At 49.2% G+C, this 20,829-nt stretch overlaps 7 protein-coding genes across 7 annotated transcripts; 5 read left to right on the top strand and 2 right to left on the bottom strand.

Moving 5' to 3' along the window:
• Window positions 1-3,477: 3,477 nt before the first annotated feature.
• On the top strand, window positions 3,478-5,766 carry N7496_012596 (threonine/serine exporter family protein; the record flags this gene model as incomplete). Its single annotated transcript, XM_056705509.1, has 1 exon — window positions 3,478-5,766. The coding sequence occupies one exon, from the start codon at window positions 3,478-3,480 to the stop codon at window positions 5,764-5,766; it is 2,289 nt and encodes a 762-aa protein (XP_056549407.1).
• A 605-nt stretch (window positions 5,767-6,371) lies between these two features.
• N7496_012595 (NAD(P)-dependent oxidoreductase) lies at window positions 6,372-7,189 on the bottom strand (the record flags this gene model as incomplete). The annotated part of the gene is made up of 2 exons (XM_056705508.1): window positions 6,372-6,726; window positions 6,792-7,189. 2 exons carry the CDS (start codon window positions 7,187-7,189, stop codon window positions 6,372-6,374), a joined length of 753 nt encoding a protein of 250 aa, XP_056549406.1.
• A 568-nt stretch (window positions 7,190-7,757) lies between these two features.
• N7496_012594 (Gfo/Idh/MocA family protein) lies at window positions 7,758-9,177 on the top strand (the record flags this gene model as incomplete). Its single annotated transcript, XM_056705507.1, has 3 exons — window positions 7,758-7,867; window positions 7,931-8,064; window positions 8,138-9,177. 3 exons carry the CDS (start codon window positions 7,758-7,760, stop codon window positions 9,175-9,177), a joined length of 1,284 nt encoding a protein of 427 aa, XP_056549405.1.
• Window positions 9,178-11,293: 2,116 nt separating this feature from the next.
• Window positions 11,294-13,313, top strand: N7496_012593 (uncharacterized protein; the record flags this gene model as incomplete). The annotated part of the gene is made up of 3 exons (XM_056705506.1): window positions 11,294-11,515; window positions 11,634-11,892; window positions 12,733-13,313. The coding sequence occupies 3 exons, from the start codon at window positions 11,294-11,296 to the stop codon at window positions 13,311-13,313; spliced, it is 1,062 nt and encodes a 353-aa protein (XP_056549404.1).
• A 575-nt stretch (window positions 13,314-13,888) lies between these two features.
• N7496_012592 (cytochrome P450) lies at window positions 13,889-15,763 on the top strand (the record flags this gene model as incomplete). Its single annotated transcript, XM_056705505.1, has 3 exons — window positions 13,889-14,145; window positions 14,203-14,976; window positions 15,034-15,763. 3 exons carry the CDS (start codon window positions 13,889-13,891, stop codon window positions 15,761-15,763), a joined length of 1,761 nt encoding a protein of 586 aa, XP_056549403.1.
• A 1,730-nt stretch (window positions 15,764-17,493) lies between these two features.
• On the top strand, window positions 17,494-19,126 carry N7496_012591 (uncharacterized protein; the record flags this gene model as incomplete). The annotated part of the gene is made up of 5 exons (XM_056705504.1): window positions 17,494-17,637; window positions 17,690-17,951; window positions 18,020-18,211; window positions 18,262-18,653; window positions 18,704-19,126. 5 exons carry the CDS (start codon window positions 17,494-17,496, stop codon window positions 19,124-19,126), a joined length of 1,413 nt encoding a protein of 470 aa, XP_056549402.1.
• A 135-nt stretch (window positions 19,127-19,261) lies between these two features.
• Window positions 19,262-20,734, bottom strand: N7496_012590 (uncharacterized protein; the record flags this gene model as incomplete). Its single annotated transcript, XM_056705503.1, has 2 exons — window positions 19,262-20,306; window positions 20,367-20,734. 2 exons carry the CDS (start codon window positions 20,732-20,734, stop codon window positions 19,262-19,264), a joined length of 1,413 nt encoding a protein of 470 aa, XP_056549401.1.
• Window positions 20,735-20,829: the final 95 nt, after the last annotated feature.

Here is a 20,829-nt window from a genome sequence, read left to right as displayed (position 1 = left end):
ATAACGCACTTATCACCCGGTAGAAACAATAAAGAACTAAGTGTTAGTAGGCCTCTAAACCAGCCAGAGTAAGAGAACTCGCCTAGATTGGCTATCCCTTCTGCTCTGGACACTGCATTAAAGGGTCTTCTCTAGCAAGCCCAAGCAGCCAAATTACGACAACAGGCCGAAGGCACACCGGCAAGCGACGAAACCTACCTACTACGCCGCAAATGCAAGCCACTCCTTGGCCGTGCACCATCACACCCTTCCGGACAAGCCATAGAGACCACCAATACCCCATCTCGAGCTAGCTCTATCGATAAGCTCAATAATAATGGCCTAGGCACGGCACTCGAGAGTGCCCACCCCACACGGGACAATTCTCTCTCACGTACGAACAGTCGCACTAAGCAAAGTCTCTTATCGTTATTAGCGGTGGGAAATTCGACTTTCTGGCCAGTCGGCTCTCTGCTCCAGCCGAGACCGAAGAGGAGGAGAACCAGGAGCCACCCATGACGCAGCTTGACTATGAAGACCCCGACGCTGCCGCTATGCGAGCAGAGTTCGTGCCTAGATCCTTGGTAAGGACAAAAGGCAATACGTGAGCAAAAACATACAACAGCCAGGATTCGCATGTGGTCACCCACCATACTACTAACTGGCCGGCGTGTGGCTTAAGTACGGCTGAGCGGACGGGAAGCCCTGTTCTCCACACCCTATGGTCGTATGTGCTAGAGTTGGAAATGTAGAGGAATATAGAGCAAATTTGGACGAGAGACATCTAATGCGAGACCGGCAACAAAGTGAGAAATTGCTCACTGCGGCTTCATAGTCGCGCGTCACCAACCTCATGGCATGGTTGTAATGCTCTACTGCCATGGTTCTCGGTACACTTCGGACTACTCAGCACTTCGCTTGCCATGATCCCTTTTTCTTTCTGATTTCGATGCTATTCATATGGGCATTTGACATGCTCTCTGTCCCGCCCAGAGAAGACCAAAGGCCCCAAGAAGATATGGAATGGATGGGGGAAAGTGCACCAACCAGAATTGATCGCCTCACCGATCCACTACATGTCGATCTATGGATCAACAGCCATCATGACAATCCAGTTCATGTGATCTGGGTCGGGATTCTTACTGGCACTAGTAGTTCGCTTCGCCTTTTGACTGAGACAAGAAGAGTATTCTTGTCACAGAGCTCTTGGCCAGAGCTCTGTCAAAGCTTGGCATATGCGATAGACCAGGTGGTTCAGGGGAAGCCGCCCTCTCAATTCGAAGACGACCATTCATAACCAGAAGGGAGTCATCTTACACCAAATTTTATCGTAATCTACTTCTGTCATCGAATTCAATCTTTCGTTTAGGACGGCATACTACTTAAGGTATGAGTTGCTAAGTGCGGCTCCGGTGCGATATGATGCCACAAGGAGGGCAGTCCTCTGGGCTTGATAAGGTATATATATCGTATCCTGGAATGTATTCGGCATTGAGGAACCTTGCATAGAGTGATAAGTACATCGGGAACTCCGACACGATGATATCCATTCGACATGGTTTCATCTTTATTTATTTAGGTACCTACGAGGATTCAGCCCTTCTTTCCATTCGACCGGGCAGTACCTCCAACTATTCGCGACAGATCACGTGACAACAAGAATCTTTCCTCGATGCCATTTGTTCCTGTTTCATGATCATCCACAAACTAGATCTATTCTATCTGATCACGAATCTCATAGAAAACACGTCATGCCACGTAGTCCAGGGTGTTTCAGAACAGCGACCGAGGCGTGGCCATTTCTGGCGTCGGCCTAGATCCGGCATTGACACCAGGTATGAGCCTGCGGCGATGTAGCTATTTTGAACCTGGATGTAGGGTTAAGCCATAGCTGTGGTGGCTTAGTTAGTCAAGTACAATGCATCATCTATCCACGATCTACTCCGTACAACAATTAGCGCAGGGTACAACTGAACTCCCCGATCGTGAGAATTTTTGCTGGCGCTCGGAGATAAACGCAGCCGTTTACGCCACCGGAGCTAAAAATAACCGGTGCCTGTGGAAAGGACTCATCGAGGGGATCTAGAAGGTGCGCCGAATAAGCCACTAGCTTGAGATTTTTTCAGTGTGGCTGCATTATGTGGCGGGGAATTAAGTATAGGGCGGATGGTGAGAGTGAAGTAGAAGCTACATAGAACAAGGTACATCGTAGAATGTATACTACTGTTATCCAGTACTGGCTTGCGATCGACGGGTAGCAAAGGGAGTACCCGACAGACCTCTTGATCGTCAAACAACTAGTCTAGCTAGTCCAAATCCAACTGACTTTACGCCGCTTAGTGATCGGCCTGGACTCTTCATTGCAGCTATTACAAAGGGATGACTGGCACCGGTTTTGTGCCGAAAGTCCGCTGGACGATGTGGGTCGTGAGGAATGAATGGCCCACTTGGAAGGAAGACGGAAAAGAGTTCGAGAATCACGAGGATAATTTTTTAGGAAGGAAGATGGAGACTAACAGTCCAAGTACAGTAGTAGAGCTATAATTGTAATTTAAAGAGTGGGACTCGTTGACTAGTTTGAGTAAGATCATGCAAGGACGACGGAAGAGTCTGCTGGAAGGAGGAGTAGAACCCGCCGGAGAGTTTATTCTTTGTATACTTTTACTTTGAGTTGAATATAGACCGAGTATTATGGAAAAGGGAGTTGTATTGTAGCACTACAGTTATGCAGTTCTACCATGTACAATACTTGTACACTGTCCAGTTCGTCTGGGGATGCGAAACACAATTGCAGCACTAGCGCCGCTTAGTGGCTGTTGGAGAAGCTTGTTTCTCCCGACGAGCAGACCCAATTTAATAAACACAATGCCATGATAGCTTTGTTTATTATTTTCGTTTCCGGTTCTTCAGGTCCAGTTCCTGTAGGTCCATGGGTTTACCGATCATCCATGTTTCCAGCCCGCTTGGCAACGGGACCAGTCCCGATCTCCCGACTTCCCCGACAATTAATTATTGCCATCTGCCATTGTCACATCCCGGGTAGAAGTGGAGAAAGCGTGAAAAAAAAAGGAGTTTCTAACCTTCTGACGCGGCCATCCCCTGTCGGGGGTCTCGCCATGACTTCAACCCACATTAGCGACGTGGGTCAATGGAGTCAATCCACGCCAGTCTAACTTCTCCGGTTTTCCTCATTGTCTCTAGTCTTGCGCCCCCCTCTTCCACCTCCCCGGGCCTATTTCTTTCATGCCCTTTGACTTTTCTTTCCTTTCCCTCCCCCAGAAACTATGTATGAATTGTGACCGTTTGTGGGGTCCTGCTCATTCTCAGAGCCTCCCTCTATTTCTTTGACATCTCTCTCTCTCGAAACCAACAACTGCAGAACCGAACCACGGACTGCGAATCATCTCTCACCAAAAATTAACACAACAAATTTACCCCTGCCGAGATATCCGGTCGGTTCCGGCAGGCCCTGAACCTACCCGTGGTAGTATCGTCGAAATGTCCGACTTTGATGAAAAGAACCCCGAAACTCCTCGTCTGCCCTCCATTCAAAGCTCTTTGACCACGGGGGCCGACGAGGAACGTGACTCTCCCCGGGAAGAAGGCCACACGGAGAGTGCGCAAACTGAGGTAGAACATCACGATACCGCCAGTGAGAAACCCAGTACTGCCTCTATTCCCCAACGATGGAAGACGGTCAGTCAGCGCATTCGCGAGCGCGCGGGTACCATTGCCGAGGCATTGGGCCGGCCGCATGAGCGCGAGGCCGACGGTTTGGACGCGAGTTTCTCCCCGGAATATTATGGCGCAACGGACGATATCAGAAGCTATGAGGCGCGGACCGCCGCAGACGAGGAGGAGAGACTCATGGGGACTGATCATAGCTCTCAGGCTCAGCATTTGCTGAGCCAACTGGGTCTTAACCAGCATCGGAGATACCCGAGTGGCCCTCGTCGTGATACGGAGCCTCGCTCTGGCGCCACAACCCCCGGTGCGATGACTCCCGGGGACAGTGGAGCATCGACACCGCTTAATGGCAGTCTACTCTCGCATCTCCTGCGGGTGTATGCCAACAATATGGAGTCTGCGAGCAGGATGAGCGTCGCTACGACCGCGGCAGCTTCCGATCCCGAGATCGAGACTCTGCCCTCCAAAACTCCGGGTATGGGTACGCCTGGCACCGCTACGCCCATGAGCAGGGCTGCGACTGCGACTACGCCCGGAGTGGGAAATCCTACGGGCAAGAAGGAAAAGGTCAAGTGGTACAAGAACGGCAACAACAGCAAGGAGAATGTCAGCGCAAGAGCCTCAAAGCACCACTACACCTCTTCTTTAATCCAAGCTTCGATGGGTATGGGACGTGTGGGTGTCCCCGGCGCTGAAGGTCCCGCGCCAATGAATGCCAAAGAACGACGCAAGCAGAAGAGGAAGAGTGCCAAGGATGTCAAGCTGACCGTACACATTGCTGCACTACTCGCACGCCAGCAGTATATCATGCAATTGTGTCGCGCGCTGATGAAATACGGTGCGCCCACCCACCGTCTCGAGGAATACATGATGATGACCTCCAACGTGCTCGAGGTCAAGGCGCAATTCCTGTATATTCCGGGCTGCATGTTCATGTCCTTCGATGACCCACTGACCCGTACGGCCGAGGTCAAAATTATCCGTGTCGTGCAAGGCTTGGATCTATCCCGACTAGCGGAAACGCACAACGTGTATAAAAACGTGGTACACGACGTTATCAGCGTGGACGACGCAACAAGCCAACTCGACACGATCATGCAGCGCAAACCACGTTACAACCGGTGGATGCTCATCCTCCTCACTGGTCTCGCCAGCGTCACAGTAGGACCATACTCCTTCTCCGCACGACCCATCGACCTCCCCATCATCTTCGTGCTAGGCTGTCTAGTTGGATTCATGCAACACGTCCTAGCCCCCTCCTCAGCAACCTACTCCAACGTGCTCGAAGTCTCCGCCGCAATTCTAACCTCCTTCCTCGCCCGCGCCTTCGGCAGCATCACCCACAACGGCGAACGCGTCTTCTGCTTCGCCGCAATGGCCGAATCCTCCATCGCAATGATCCTCCCGGGATTCGCCGTCCTCTCCTCCTCTCTCGAACTCCAAAGCCACCAAATGAACGCCGGCTCCATCCGAATGGTCTTCACCCTTATCTACTCCCTCTTCCTCGGCTACGGCGTCACAGTCGGAACAACCATCTACGGACTAATGGATAACAACGCCACCACGGAATCAACCTGTTCAAACGCAACTTCCACCTGGGGCAACGAATATATCCAACACTTCCCCTTCGTCGCTCTATTCTGCCTCTTCGCCGCGCTCATCAACCAAGCAAAACCAAAACAACTCCCCGTAACAGTCATAATGGGTGTATGCGGCTACGTCACGAATTACTTCTCCACAAAAAAGCTGGGCTCGAATCAAGTCGCCAACACCGTCGGCGCTTTTACAATCGGTATCCTGGCAAACTTGTACTCGCGGATCTGGCACGGCCATGCCGCCGCCGCTATTATCCCGGGTATTTTCACGCTCGTGCCCTCCGGACTGGCCAGTTCTGGGTCTATCCTGAGTGGATTGGAGTATGCGGAGGCGGTTAAGAGTGGGAATATTAGTAGTACGACTAGTGGGTCGAGTAGTAGTAGTCTACTCGGATTGGGCTATGGAATGATTCAGACTGCAATTGGTATTTCGGTGGGGTTGTTTGTTAGTGCGTTGATTGTTTATCCGCATGGCAAGAAGAGGAGTGGAATTTTCAGTTTATAAGAGGAGGATTGGAGGTGGAGAGACTTGCATGAGGGATGCTCGTGCTTGTACCTCGTGTTGTATATATTGCATGTGCATGTGCATGTTTCTTTTTCCTGTGGCTGTTCGTTTCAGCTTGCATTTAGGAATTTGGTTTCGGATCTGGTTTGGATCTGGTTTTGGGATTAGCGTTTGCATTTATTTTTGTTTACGGAAGCTGGCTGTTATGCCGTTACATCATCGATATCTCTACCTTCTCTAAGTAACCACATTATATAGTACAACTACCTACGGGGTCATAGTTGAGGTTAGTGCATACCACCGCAGGAAATTCAAGGGTTTCCAAGGGCTGATCATTTTGGTAGAAGGTATCCATATCCCTCACTTGAAAGCCAGCTTCCCTAACACTTAGACAAGAAAGGACCGGGACTGATCCAAGGGGGCTATCTTGCAAGATAAGACGAACTGTTCACTTTCAATCTTTACGGGCCGTTCACAAATCATTAAGAACCCCAAAGCATTCTTCCTATAAATTACGCAAACATCTCGATACCAGCAATCAGGAACAATTTATAAAATTATACGCCTAGAATAAACATACAATCCAACCTCTCCTATACAAATCCCTATCTCCTCTTAACGCCAACCTTCTGCAACACCCATTCACTATCAATCCCCATACAAAGATCCCTCGCTATAAAATCCGCATTATCCTCATAACTCGTCGTATAAGCCGAAATCTGACTCATGATATTGAGATACGGCCCGATAAACGGGATTCGAAGGAATTTCGCCGACCACTCGGGTGCAACGGTTTTCTCAGCTGAGATATTCTCGGTGGAGGACTCGGGAAGAGTAGAGTCTTTGTTCTTGGTGAGAGGGACCATCATCCCCGGACACAGGATCGACCATGCAATAGCGGAGGGAGGGAGGGCTCGGAGCTTGGCCCATGTAGAGGCATGTTCTTTAAACATAGGCATACTATATTCCCCTAGTCAATATTTTCTATACCACTCAACCCGTAGGGTAAAACGAGATATACGTACTACTCCACAATCATCTTCTTTCTCGTGGGTACATCCAAAATACCCACGCCACCAAGAAACCACACCCTCATCGACGTACCACGCTCTCTTCCAAGTTCCAGTGCAGCCTGGATAACCGCGTTCACGATGGCTGGGAAGTCACTCGTACGCCAGGGTGCCATTGCAGCATGACCTGCAGCGTTGATGATTGCATCGCAGTTGTGGCGAGTCGCGGCGTCTTTGATATCGGCGGCTTTGGTTGCGTCTCCTTTTTCTATTAGGAGGGATTGTTGATTTGCGTTAGGGGTGAGTTTTGAGGGGGTCCTTGCGAATGCGACGACGGTGTGGCCTCTTTGTGCTAGAGTGGTGAGGAGGCGGGAGCCTAGATTGCCTATTGCTCCGAGGACTAGGACGCGCATTTTGATATATCAAGAGAAGGGTATAACAAGTGGGAGAAGAGAGTGAGTGAGTTTTTTTCGTTCGTCTGAAGAATTCAAAGTAGACGAGAAACAGCCCGTTAAAAGGCTATCCTAATACATGTACAAGTGGCCAAGATAGGAGCATATTCAGCCGGCTAAACGCTCGCCCTTAGCCTCGCTCCTAGTGAAGCACATACAACTCTTCATTTCCTAGAAACCAATATAACAAAGAAAAATTGAAGCCCTCACGCCATCGGTGGAATTGCATCCCCGTCGTGAAGCTTGCGAGGATATCTCGAGAGGGCCGCGGACAAATAGACTTCCCGCGTCTAAACCGTTTCCGGATGTCGACCCAGAGATGGCTTCACAAAGGATTCCATTTGCGGCGTGGCGTGAATTAAAGACGTAATAACTCTGTAGGTCGTTAATTTTGTGTTTTTTCTATCTTCGAAAATCCGTTTGCCGATATTTTGCGGTTGTGCATTTGATAAATAGGTGGATATTGTAGCTAGGATAGACCCGTCAAGCGAAGACATACACGAGGACGGAATCTTGAGGACGCTTCGTGATGGGTTTCGGCGCGTTATACCGGATTTATGCGGGCTTTGTTAGTCCCCCGCCAGTTAAGAAGCGGGATGATGCTATTCGGTTTGGACTCCTCGGCGCTTCCAGCATCGCGTAATTATGCCCATGTCTATACCTATTCTCTTCCCTATTCCAACGATACTGACATCAATACAGGCCTATTGCATTGATTGCTCCCGCAAAGGCACACTCAGAGGTTATAATCGCCGCAGTGGCAGCCAGAGACCGTACACGCGCCGAGGCATATGCAAAGAAACACAATATCCCCATCGTCCATTCCACTTACGAAGGTATCAAGGACCCCAATGTCACTCATTGCTACCGAGAAACATATAAGAACAAACCTAATGCAAAATACACTAGACCTCCTACAAGACCCCTCCATCGACGCAATCTACATCGCCCTCCCAAATAACCTCCACTACGAATGGGCCCTCCGCTCCCTCCGCGCCGGCAAACACGTCCTCCTAGAAAAACCCTCCTGCTCAAACGCCGAAGAAGCCCGCGCCCTATTCACCCACCCCCTCCTCAAAGCCCCCAACGCACCAATCCTCCTAGAAGCATTCCACTACCGCTTCCACCCCGTATGGCAGACCTTCCTAGCACGCATTCACGATCCAGCCATGGGACGGGTTAAAAACGCGTTTGTCCAGCAGTACCTGCCCAAGGGCGCGATCCCGGATAATGATATTCGCTGGCGCTTCGATCTTGCCGGGGGTGCGATGATCGACTTTGGGACGTATACGATGAGTTGTCTCCGGCAGATCTTTAGGCAGGAGCCGAGCGAAGTGCTTGAGGCGAAATATCGGGGTCTGATGTCTCCCCCGGCTGGCCTTGTAGAGGCTGATCAAGTCGATCAGGCGATGACGGCGCGGTATAGGACGGCCGATGGCGCGACGGGGAGTCTTGTCGCCGATCTATCTGCGTCTGGTGGGTGGCCACTCCTGCCGAGTTCATGGACGAAGAACCTCCCGCGACTGGGGTGGCCGAAATGCGAGGTTGCGCTGGAAGAACGAGTCGTGGAGGACTCGGAGGGCCAGACGCATACTGTGCAGCGGAATGTGGTTATTTGGAACCACCTTTTGCCTAGCATTTACCATCGGGTTGACGTGGAGGATGCGCATGTGATTCGACGCGGCGAGCAGGTTGTCAAGACGTGGAAGGAGTCTAAGCGGGAGAAAGCGTACAAGTGGCCGGTTGGTGATGCAAGAGCTGGTATCGAGCAGGAATGGTGGACTAGTTATCTTTATCAGCTTCATGAGTTTGTTAATAAGGTTAAGGGACGGGAGGGGTCGGGGGTTTGGGTTGATGGTGAGGATAGTATCAAGCAGATGGAGGCTGTTGATGAGACGTATCGCAAGGCTGGACTGAAAGTGCGGCCTAGAACAGCGTTTGAGCTGTAGTATGTTCGAATTTTGTCTCGTTAGTTATTTGAATTAATTTTCTGCCATGGGTGTTTCAGAGCTTCTCTAACTCGATTAGTACGATTGGATAGAAAGCCGTAGTCGATCAAAACGACAGAGGTACCAATAACTAGGTGCCGTAGCCATTGATAAGTCATCGATTAGTTGTTTATGAGCTAATAATCCAGGCCCACAAAGTCCATACTTCCTCATTTCTTGTGGGTATAGAGTCATTTCTTGGCTTGTCAGTAAACTCCTCACCTCTTGCCCTCTCCCGAGATGGATTCACCATCATTCTCTACCCATCAGGGTTAAATCGCGCACAGGACTCCACCCTCGCATGGCCATTCCCTTTGCCTACCATCTCTCCTCTTCTCCCCCTTCAGAGTGGATGCTAATTCAATGACAGACACCTAACCGAACATCGGCCCATGGGGAAGATACCCCGTCCCCGCTTCGTATTTCCCACCAACCACGGCGAAACAAACCCGATCAAGAAAACACCGTTTGTCTCGGTCGGTGACTCGGGGTTCCTGGTCCCACCGGCGCGGGCCCTTTCGGTTGATTGGGCTGAATGTTCGGATGGCCGACCTTGTTTGAGCCAAAATCGGCTCAGACAGACCCTCTTTTGGCCCGGCTGGGCATAGTGGGAGTGGCAAACTCCGTGGTTGTTATTCGCGGAGTGACTCGGGAATGGCTTTCTTTCCCTCGGTTTAAGGAGGCCGTGTGACCCTTGTTACCCTGTATCTTTCTCGGTTCGGGTTGTATTTGTCGGGGTTGAGGATGGTTTGGTGAGTTGGACTGCTTTGCATCGAGAAATGATCGCTGAAGTATTATAGCAATGGGCTGATCGTGAAATAAGCACTAACGGCCTTCTACAGGTTTTCCCATTGTTCAACTCCCAGTTTCAACTTTCCGGGGATCCCCGCCTCTCCATTCTTTTCACGACCCAGGCATGGAGATTCTCCAGTGGAGGAGGGTCACCGAGCGGATCCTTACCCATAACAAATCAATTCTCCATACCGGTGTCCCATCCTAAGTCAAGACTCAATCCCCTTAACAAGGATGTCCAACATTTAAATCTCTCAATCCCGAATCAAACGTTCCATCGCTCTTTCTCTCGGCCTCTCAATCCTCCAGTTTTGATTCCCTCCCGAGAACCTTTTCTTTTTGCGGCCAACCCGAACGCCACCATTCCGACATCCCTGTCCGTCCATTCTCATGCAGGATCCTTCTATTCGCTCGGGATTGGCCAAGCTCTCGAGGGCGTTCAGGGCCCATCGAGACTAACCCAAATGCGGACCCAGCTAAGCCTTGTAAGCCCTAGCTTGGCCCGCTTAGTCTGGTGCCAGGCTCTCGCATCTGCATTTCCAGGCCAATTGGGTAGTTTTATCGCAGCCCGCCCGTTCTCGGCTTGAAGTAGCGTTTGGCGTTGGTGAGGCGCTTGATTAAACCAGGGTTTTTGTTTAGTCTTGTGTAAGTTTTGCTGTACTTTCTGCGATTCTGTTGGCTATTTTTACTACTAACTGCCCCGTAATTCGTACTCAAGATGGAGTTGTTCTCTTAACTTTCGGCTTCGGGTAATTGAATGGTCTATTATAACCGTGAAGCGAACCCAGGGTGGTATCCCTGCTTGCCATCCCGTTGGATCCTACGACTTGAGACTAATTTGGGAGTCCAATAGGCAGTTCTCTTCTGGAGTCACTATGTACAGAGGACCACTTCCTATTCCTTCTATGGACTATTCTACGGAGGAGTGCCTCTGAGCTGTGTTAATTGTTTTAATTGTTTTAATTTATTCTATTTCATCCATTTAGTCCACGTATCACAGGCCCCCCCCCCCCGCGATAGTACCAGATATTCCCAACGCTATTCCCCAAACTTCCTTTGCCCCAGATCCGCATCCGTGGATCTCGCCCAGCTTCCAACTTCCCTCAAACTATTCCGTAAAAGAACAAGAACGATAAAAACGAATACTGTATATAAAAGCCATTCCCCGCCCTCTTGCTCCATCCGGTCTTTCCCTCCGTTCTTCTTTTCTCCATCTCCTCTTCCCTTTCATCATTGACTCCTCCCGACGTGTCAGTGAAGAGAAGAAAGAGACAAAGTATCCACCATGTCCGTTTCAGGCGATAAACAGTCAACGCCTGTGGACTCGTCTTCTGACCATGAGGTTGAGAAGGTCGAGTTCCAACAGACGGAGAAAGTCCTTGATGATGCGGATCTTTTGAATGATGCCTTTGCGGGTGAGAATAAGGAGCATGAGATGGGTGCGTGGGAGGCGGCTAAGAAACATCCTTGGGCTTGTTTGTGGGCGTTTACAATGTGTTTTACTATTGTGAGTTATGGTCTATCGCTGGTTGGACTTTTTCTCTGGGCTTCCCCAGATCTATATTTGCATTTCTACCTTTGTATATTTCTCCTACAAGGCCTATCATAACTAACAATACCCCCAGGTCATGGAATCATTCGACATGTTCTTGAACGGAAATTTCGTCGCCCTAGGCGCTTTCCAGAGAAAATTCGGTGTTCCCCATGGCGATGGCTATGTCATTCCCACTCGCTGGCAAAGTGCCCTCTTCCAATCTGGTCAATGCGGTGCTTTCGTCGGTGTCTTCGCCGCTGGCCCCGTCACCAACAGACTCGGATACCGCTGGACTACCATTTTGGCTTTGGTCCTGATGAATGCTACTATTTTCATTTCTTTCTTTGTGGGTGTTCCCAACCTTCAGAATCTGGGAGTCTAATTCCAATTGGTCAAAATATGATCATCATTGAGGTTTATTTTGCAGATAGAACTCCGACTAATCATTCGCTCTTCTTTCTTCCAGGCTGACTCTCTCACACTCCTGGTCGTGGGCCAAGCACTTGAAGGTGTGCCATGGGGCTTCTTCATTGCCAATGCCCCTGCCTACGCTAGTGAGATTGTTCCTCTCTCTCTGAGAGGTGCTTGCACGGCCACTCTGCAAATGTCGTGGTCCATTGGTTCGATTATCGTCGCAGCCGCTACTTATGGATACAACAAGCGTAACGATGAATGGGCCTGGCGTGTTCCCCTTGCTCTGCAGTGGATCTTCCCCGTAAGTAATATCTTGATATTTTCATTTCGATAAGTCTTTTCTAGACTCAGCGATGACCAGTATCCTCATCGTTATACTAATACCGCTATAGACCCCCCTCATGATCCTCCTTTTCCTCGCTCCCGAGTCCCCTTGGTGGCTCATCCGCCGTGGACGCAAGGCAGAAGCTCTCCGCAGCATTGAGCGTCTTGGTGACGGTAACGCCGAGACCGCGCAACAGTCTTTAGCCATGATGGAGCGTACCGTCCAGATCGAAGCCCAGATGGGCGGTTCTCCATCTCTCCTGGAGCTGTTCAAGGGCACTGATCTCCGCCGTACAACGATTACATGTCTCATCTACGCATCGCAAAACTTTGCCGGCAACTTGATCGCCAACCAATCTACATTCTTCTTCGAGCGTGAGTCCCCTTTCCCCACCTGGTGATATTGATATCAAATACCAATCCCCTGAGAACAAAGCCTAACACCCCTCCAGAAGCCGGAATCTCCCCCGACAAATCCTTCCAACTAAACCTCATCAACTCCTGCCTCCAATTCGTCGCCAACGCCCTCTCCTGGTTCCTAACCCCCTACTTCGGCCGCCGCACAATCTACCTCTGGGGCACAGCCACAAACATCACCTTCCTCTTCCTCCTCGGCATAATCGCCTCTATCCCCCAAAACAACGCTACAAACTACGCCCAAGCCATCCTGGGCATAATCATCTCCTTCGTTTTCGCCGGCAGTCTAGGCCCTATCTCCTACACGATTATTTCCGAGACTAGTTCCGTGCGGTTGCGTGCGCTTAGTACTGGTGTTGGTCGTGCTGCGTACTACGTTGCTGAGATTCCGATGATTTATCTCGCTTCGCAGATGCTGAATGGTACCGGCTGGAATATGGCGGGCAAGTGTGGTTATGTTTGGGGTGGTACGGCCGTCGTCTGTTGGGTTATGGCTTACTTCTTCTTGCCCGAGTTGAAGGATCGGTCGTATCGTGAGGCGGATATTTTGTTTAACCGGAAGGTTCCTGCGAGGAAGTTTAAGGGTACTGTTATTGATGTTCGGGAGAATGAGTAGATTGTGGGATTTTATGTTGTGTTATGTGGAAGGGAAGGATGCTTCTTGCGATTACTATCAGTGTAGAGCTTTCCTGGTGAAAGACCAGCTTGATGGGGTCTGACGCTTTTGATGACCTTATATAGACTAGATGATATAATATGTTACGATTTCCATTTGATCATCCACCATATTAGATTAAAAAAACCATTACATTAACTGGTAGCTTTAAAATACTAGAGCTAATAATACTAACAGTATTTCCTGCCCCTTTTTGTCTACCTATCCTACTGTATTTCGGTACTTTTGTCAACACAAAAGCTTATGGATCAGCTTTTGCCATTTTGGGGTTAGCGTCATATTCCTCAGCTGAGCCTCCTCCTTTTCCCCCTCCACCGCCCCTACCTGCCCTAACCAGATTATCACGGCTAACCTATGTGAGGTCGAACATTGGACTGTCGATTCTGGCATTCTTCCTGCCTCTTTGATGCAGCTTAGGGCTATCTTTCCTCTTCTTTGAGCTGTTTTGCCCGCCACCAGAGAATTGCCAAGTGGCCCACTCGCAGCCGGAACTGGCATCGCCTGATCCACTCAAAATGGTTACCCTGGATCTACCTACCATCAACAGCCGATTTGGAGACTTCCAATTAGCACCTAATGGCTTAGTCGCTGTGATTGGGACTTTGATAGGCATCACTGCGTTGACCTATTTACTCTCGACAATCCAAGGTGCCCTCACGGTTCGCAACAAACACCATGGAAGCCGACCGCCAAAACTTCCGTATACTATTCCATTACTTGGACATCTTCCTGAATTCTTAAAGGACACGTTGAAATTTCTAGCAAGGGCTACGTAAGTTTGATGTCGTCGCAGATATTCAAGGAACTCAATGTGCTAATGTAAGTGCAGTGCTGAATATGGGCCATCGACTCCAGTCCGGATTCAACTCCTTAACCGGCATATGAGCCTGCTCAAGGGTGCCGATGCCGTTACTTCCCTTTTCAAAAGCTCAAGGGATTTGAGTAGCGAGCACTGGCTTGTGCAGGTCTTGGTCAATGCCTTTGGCGTGGAGGTTGCCGATGCACCCTTCTATCTAGCCGATGACACCGGTATTGCCAATCAACCTGATCCCAGGAGTAACATGACGAATCCAGAGCATCGCATCTTCCATTTGGTATTCAAGTCTGTTCACTCTGGGTTGAGTGGAGTGAGCCTTGAGGAGATGGAGAGACAGCTGGTGCGAAATCTATCCTCCCAGATTCATCAAACGGACTTCCAATCTGACTCGTGGACTGAAATTCCTGATCTGTACGGCTCATTGTTTCGTACTGTTGCCTTCAAAGCAGCCGTCGTGTCACTCTGTGGACCGAATGTTTTTGAGGTCATCCCAACTTTCGATAAAGACTTTTGGACATTCGATAGTGCGCTCCCGGATTTGTTCAAGGAAATGCCGCGGTGGCTTGCACCGTCGTCGTACGCGGCTAGGGATAAGATGAAGGATCATCTGCACAAGTGGCAGACATTTGCCCATGAGCGATACGACGTCAAACAGGGCCAGCAGGATAAGAGGGAATGGGAGGAGTATTTCGGATCTCGGCTGATGAGGACGAGACATGAATTCTTCCAGAAAATGCCGTTGAGCAAAGAGACCATTGCCGCGGATGACCTTGGATTGATCTGGGCGTAAGAATGCTGCTTCTGCCTTATATTATTCGAGAACTTGGGCTAATACATTAACAGTGCGACCGCAAATACCGTCCCCGCAATTGGCTGGATGCTGCTGGAGGTTCTCCAACGTCCGGAACTTTTACAGAGAGTTCGCGAAGAGGTCGCTCCCTACGTATCCTGGGATTCATCGGATCAAAGCCAGATGGTCGTCGACATTCCCAATCTCTGCAGTCGTCCCCTCCTCCAATCTATCTACGCCGAAGTTTTGCGTCTCCGCTCTGGCACTGTCATCAACCGAGTCCCTACCTCTAACGATTTCCATATTGATGGGTGGCACTTCAAGAAGGACGAGCAAATCATCGTATCCACTTACGACACTGCGCGCGACCAATACGTCTGGAACCAAGGCTCCAATGACAACCCACACTCTGTGGAAGAGTTCTGGCCAGAACGATTCATCGTGTACCCGGATAACGACAATAGTGGCCCCGTTCTACGAAGCATTGCCCAACAACAACCAAAGAATACGCAAAACGCGAAAATCTCAGAACCAACTTTCACCCTCGACGGCACGGCAGGATCTTGGATTCCCTACGGTGGAGGCACGCGAATGTGTCCCGGTCGGCATTTTGCGAAGAAGGAGATGATCGTGACGATGGCGATGTTCCTGACGGCATTTGATATCGAGTTATTGGTTGATGAAAAATCTGGGATTCAGCCTGATTTGGGGTACTTTATGTTTGGTGTTATGCATCCTAAAGGCAAGATACCTGCTAGGATTCGGAAGAGGCGTTTTGGCTAGGGGCTAGGTAAAGATGTGCTCGCTTCTTCTTCTTCTCAGCGCCGGGGCAGGAGTCGGATGAGAAAGTGACTAAAAATTCAAATTTTCGTAGATAAATTGTATTAATGTGAACAATCCCTCCTGTTGCCTATCTGTAGTATAGAACATACGTCGTAATGGCAGTTTCTGCTTTTATACTATTGCGAATTGCATTCATTTAGAGTCATCTTATCTTTCGTTCCAATGACTATAAGATAGCCAACTTGAACTATTACGGCACGTACACGGACACACTAACCGAACAGGATAAAAAGACCAAATATGCGAGAACATAGCGTTCTAGCATGCCCGGGACTGATATACTTAAATAGCGCACAACGTTAGACCTAGGTGGACGAGGCCTAGGTCCTAACATAAAGAATATTCCACCGCCAGTCTTTTGCCACCCAATCCTGGTCTCCCGTGGAATTGCCTACCTCAAATACCCATGTTTCCATCCTTGGGTGACACGCGGGATCTAGACCATAAACTTTGTTGCGCCACTCAGCCCCTTGCAATCCCTGTGCGGCAATACATTCCATTTAGAAGGTAACACCATGCCTTCATTTCTCAACTTGAGATTTGTGAGATATGTAAAGTAGTCATCAGTCGTTCGACATTAATGCTAGTGTGTATCGTATCTACTGTACTCTGAACATGAGAAATGTCACCGGCCTATAATCGTCAAAGTTCTAAACTCCGAAACGGTGTTGGGCATTAGTTTCCTCTTCCGTTTAAGCTTTTTGGGGCGCAAAGCCAGATAATGTAGACTATCTGTTTCCAGTCAAGATAGTGGATTTTGTATTAGGCAAGCTATTCCCCGTAAATGGTTACCTGTTTCATATACCCTCCCTTCCAATCTCTTATCACAAAATGATCATTCCATCCTTAATTGGACAAGCATCCGTCAAGTCCTTCCTAATCGCTAGTCATGCAATGATGCGGGGCTTCGGGAAAGCTTACGTACCTGTCATATGGCGGACACTTTCCTAAATCATTGACTTGCCTAGTTCATCTGCTCTCGTTGAGTCTATCAGCGATTAATCTCACTATTAATTCCACCACCTTATCTCAAGCTGGAGGTAATTCTATTGATTTGAGTTTCCCCAAGATATGATATGCTATCAGCTACTCTAACTTGGTTACTTTCCTGCGCGGCCTAGTTCCGCATCTTGACGCTCTTATGAGATAGCCATCTTGATGATAACCGCACGATGATGACTTCTGGGTGGGGTGCTGGTTGATTAGTGGGTTGCTAGCTAGATATGCTATCAGATACATGTCAGTCAATGTATCTTTGTCTCTTTGCGAGGGATCTTCCATCTTGTAAACTATTGTACAAAAAAAGAGGCACAAAGTTAGGATTTTCCACGGGCGGTAATGTTTTGGCGAGAAAGCACCCATGGCATGCGTTTCCCCGCAAAACGGATATGGAAAAGTTTATTTTATATTCTAACCAAAGTCAAGATAGTGCACATTAGAGCGAATTTGCCTCCCCATATCTTGCTTATGGGCCCTTTAAGGTAGGTCCGCCGATACAGATAGTGTCTTTTAGGTGGATCTTTCCGGGGAGAGTGGAGTCGCTTCTCCAGGATTCGGATAGGCATATCGTGCCAGACCCAGCTTATAAAGGAGACCATTTCTCTCTTTCTCAGCGATCTGATTCCCATCAATTCCAATACATCCTTGTCACTTCATCTTATGCATTCAAAATGTCAAAAACCAAGTCTTTTGACGAGTCTATGAATATCGCCCCATTGCCCGTGGAGGCTGGCGAAGTGGACGATATCTCTAAGGATGTCCAACACGACGCAGTGTTCGGTGATATCACTGAGGATGGGCCAAACTACCGCAATGTGAGTATTCCATACCTCTGAAGTCCTTGTCAATATGCTAACGTCTTTCAAGGTTGGATGGTTGGGAACTGCTATCCTGATGATCAAAACACAGATCGGTCTCGGTGTCCTTTCTATACCTTCGGTTTTCGATACTCTGGGTCTGATCCCAGGAATCATCATCCTTATCACAGTCGGAGGTATCACAACTTGGTCGAACTATATCGTCGGTGTTTTCAAAGTCAACCATCGCGAGATATATGGTATTGATGATGTTGGAGAGCTGCTGTTTGGTCGTTTTGGTCGTGAATTCTTCGGAGCTGCTTTTACCCTCTGTAAGAGAACCCTCCGGCTCTTTATAACTTTGTCTTTTTCAAAGTGATGGATTCTGACCATCTTCTAGTCTTCACATTCTGCTCAGGCTCGGCGATGCTAAGTGTGTCCATTGCCCTGAATGCCCTTTCCATGCACGCGATTTGCACTGCTATCTTCGTTGCCATCGCTGCAATCATCACATTCGTCTTCTCGAGTATCCGTACCTTGGGACGTATCTCATGGCTGGCATGGATCGGTGCAATCTGCATCATTATTGCAGGTGAGTCTTCCTCATGAAACTTTTCAGAGATCACTCCTAACACACTACAGTCTTCACGGTTACAATCGCCGTGGGAATTCAAGATCGACCCAGCGCAGCACCCCAGCAAGGCGTATGGAAGTCGGACTACAAGCTTTTCAACAACCCCAGTTTTTCAGATGCCGCTTCTGCAGTCTCTTCCCTCGTTTTTGCATATGCAGGCACACCCGCCTTTTTCTCGATTGCATCGGAGATGCGTGACCCTCGACAGTACACGAAAGCACTGGTAATCTGCCAGACAGTCATTAGTACCGCCTACATCGTTGTCGGCATAGTCGTCTACTACTATTGTGGATCCTACGTCTCTTCGCCCGCCCTGGGCTCTGCTGGCCCCGTTGTGAAGAAGGTGGCATACGGAATTGCACTTCCCGGTCTACTAGTGACCGCCATCCTGTTGACACACGTAAGGAAATCCGTTCTGTTTGGCCATGTCTCGTGCTAATCCATAAATAGATCCCAAGCAAATACGTTTTTGTCCGTATTCTGCGTGGTTCTAGCCACTTGACCTCAAACTCGGCCACCCACTGGATTACATGGCTATGTTGCACGTTCGGTGTCACCCTGACTGCTTATATTATTGCAAGTGGTATCCCAGTCTTCGGTGGCCTTGTGTCTCTGGTCGGCGCTCTATTAGGAACCGTGCTCTGCTTCCAGCCTATGGGTTTCATGTGGCTGTATGATAACTGGACCAAGGGCAAGCAGGAGCAGACGTTGAAGTGGCGTTTGATGGTTGCATGGTGCATATTCGTCATTGTTTCTGGTACCTTTTTGGTTATAGCTGGTACTTACGGGTCGGTCGTTAGTATCGTTGATTCATATCGGGAGGCAGGAGGAACTGCGGCCTGGAGTTGTGCTGACAACTCTGGCTCGACTTAAAGTCGCAGACTTGGGATTTCGAAGTGGTTTACATGTAGTATCAGGATGACGATAGCACTCAGGTCAATATACCACAATCTGTACGCGTTGGAAAATTTTTCAGTATTGTAACAGGAATACTTGCGTGTTGCTCAATCAAGCCGGCCAGGGTATGTGGTACTTCTTCCAGTGCTCCTGAGTATCAGCGTCCTTGAACTTCTCAATCCCAGCAGCAACACCGTCCTCATTCACCTCCCAGTCCCCATTTTTAACCCGCTCGGCCCAATTCAACAATACCCTATGAATATGCGAACTAAATGAGTCCAACGGCATGATGCCACTAGCAAAAGATACTCTATAAAGGCCATCAGTGTCATTTCCTGATCCCCACCTCCCGATAAAACGCCCTTCAGAACTCCGTGCAAACTTATTCTTGCCAATCGCAAACGGCAGCAGTAATCGAGTCTCATTCCCTGAATCTTCTGGCCGCCAATCCTCAGGAGGTTCGATGTATAACCCGCTAGATATATCCTCGACAATTCCGTCTGGAAACCACGGCCGAACCCAGGGCGACTTGTTCTCCCCTTTACCTCTTAATAGAAGGAGAGGGATGGACGGTGGATTTTCATCTCTCCGGTAGAACTGTCGGTCATAATTGTCCCGACGATCGGCGAAAGGTTGGCTCATGAACTCTGTTGGGCTTTGGATCTGTATTCCCGGGGCGATGCAACGGAAGCTGACATGGCGGGCAGGAAGCGTAGACAGAAACGCTCGCGCGAAAGAGTTGTCTCGTACAAATGAGTTATCTAGTACCGAGTCCGTGTATGGGAAATATATCTGTTGATCGCTCTGGGCTTCCGTATGTTGTTCTGAATTCTCACGGAGCTGCGAAGATGGAGCGCGCTGCGACTTTTGAGGGAGCCGACATTCGATAGCATCGAGTAGACGAGTGAACGCACTTATAGCCCTCTCAACATCTATGGAAGTGTGTTGATGAATCTCCCAGGGAAATTTTTGACATAACCACCTCGTGGTTTCGCCATCAATATCCGAATAGGTCGTAACTTTCTTATCCTGGATCATGTCCAGATAGGCCTGGAAGATATCTTGCAAGGGTATCCACGGCCAATCTCCTTTGGTACTCGTGTAAAGGTAATCCCATAGCGGAATGAAAGAGACTAATTCAGTCTCTTGGTCGAATCTTCAAATTCATTAGCCCCGACTACCGGAACATGAACAGGATGAACGCGAGGACGCTTACACGATACCGACTTCCTCATCACTGTGCGAGCCTGAAGAGTAATATAGCGAGATATAACGATCACGCGGCAAGTCACACATCCAGCCGTCTTCCGAGAGAAAGAGCCAGTCCTTATGGAAAAGGCCCCTGACATGAAAGAAAAGATGAAACTTCTGGTCATCATAGATACCGACTTTGGCCGATCGTAGGAACCGGATGAGTTTGGGCTTTAAACGACATGCCAGGTCGAATGAGATTGGAGAAAAGTGCTCCCACCATGTCGTCGAAGGGAGTGAATTGAGTTCTCGTCCGGATCCGATCCATCCAAGCTCGAGGATCTTGTTATGGCGCTCGGCTGCAAGCTCTGGGTTGAATCGAGACGTTGGCATCGCTTGTCGGTCGATTCAATTTAGAAAGGAAAGAAATCCGAAAATGGCTTTTATAGAAATGAATAAGGATTTTGCAAGCATTTCTTGGGGCTACG

This window comes from Penicillium cataractarum, assembly GCF_028827025.1.
Source record: "Penicillium cataractarum strain IBT 29864 chromosome Unknown utg000010l, whole genome shotgun sequence".
Lineage (NCBI taxonomy): Eukaryota > Fungi > Ascomycota > Eurotiomycetes > Eurotiales > Aspergillaceae > Penicillium > Penicillium cataractarum.
The sequence above is the reverse complement of the archived record's forward strand: the minus strand, read 5'-3'. Positions and strand labels throughout refer to the sequence as shown.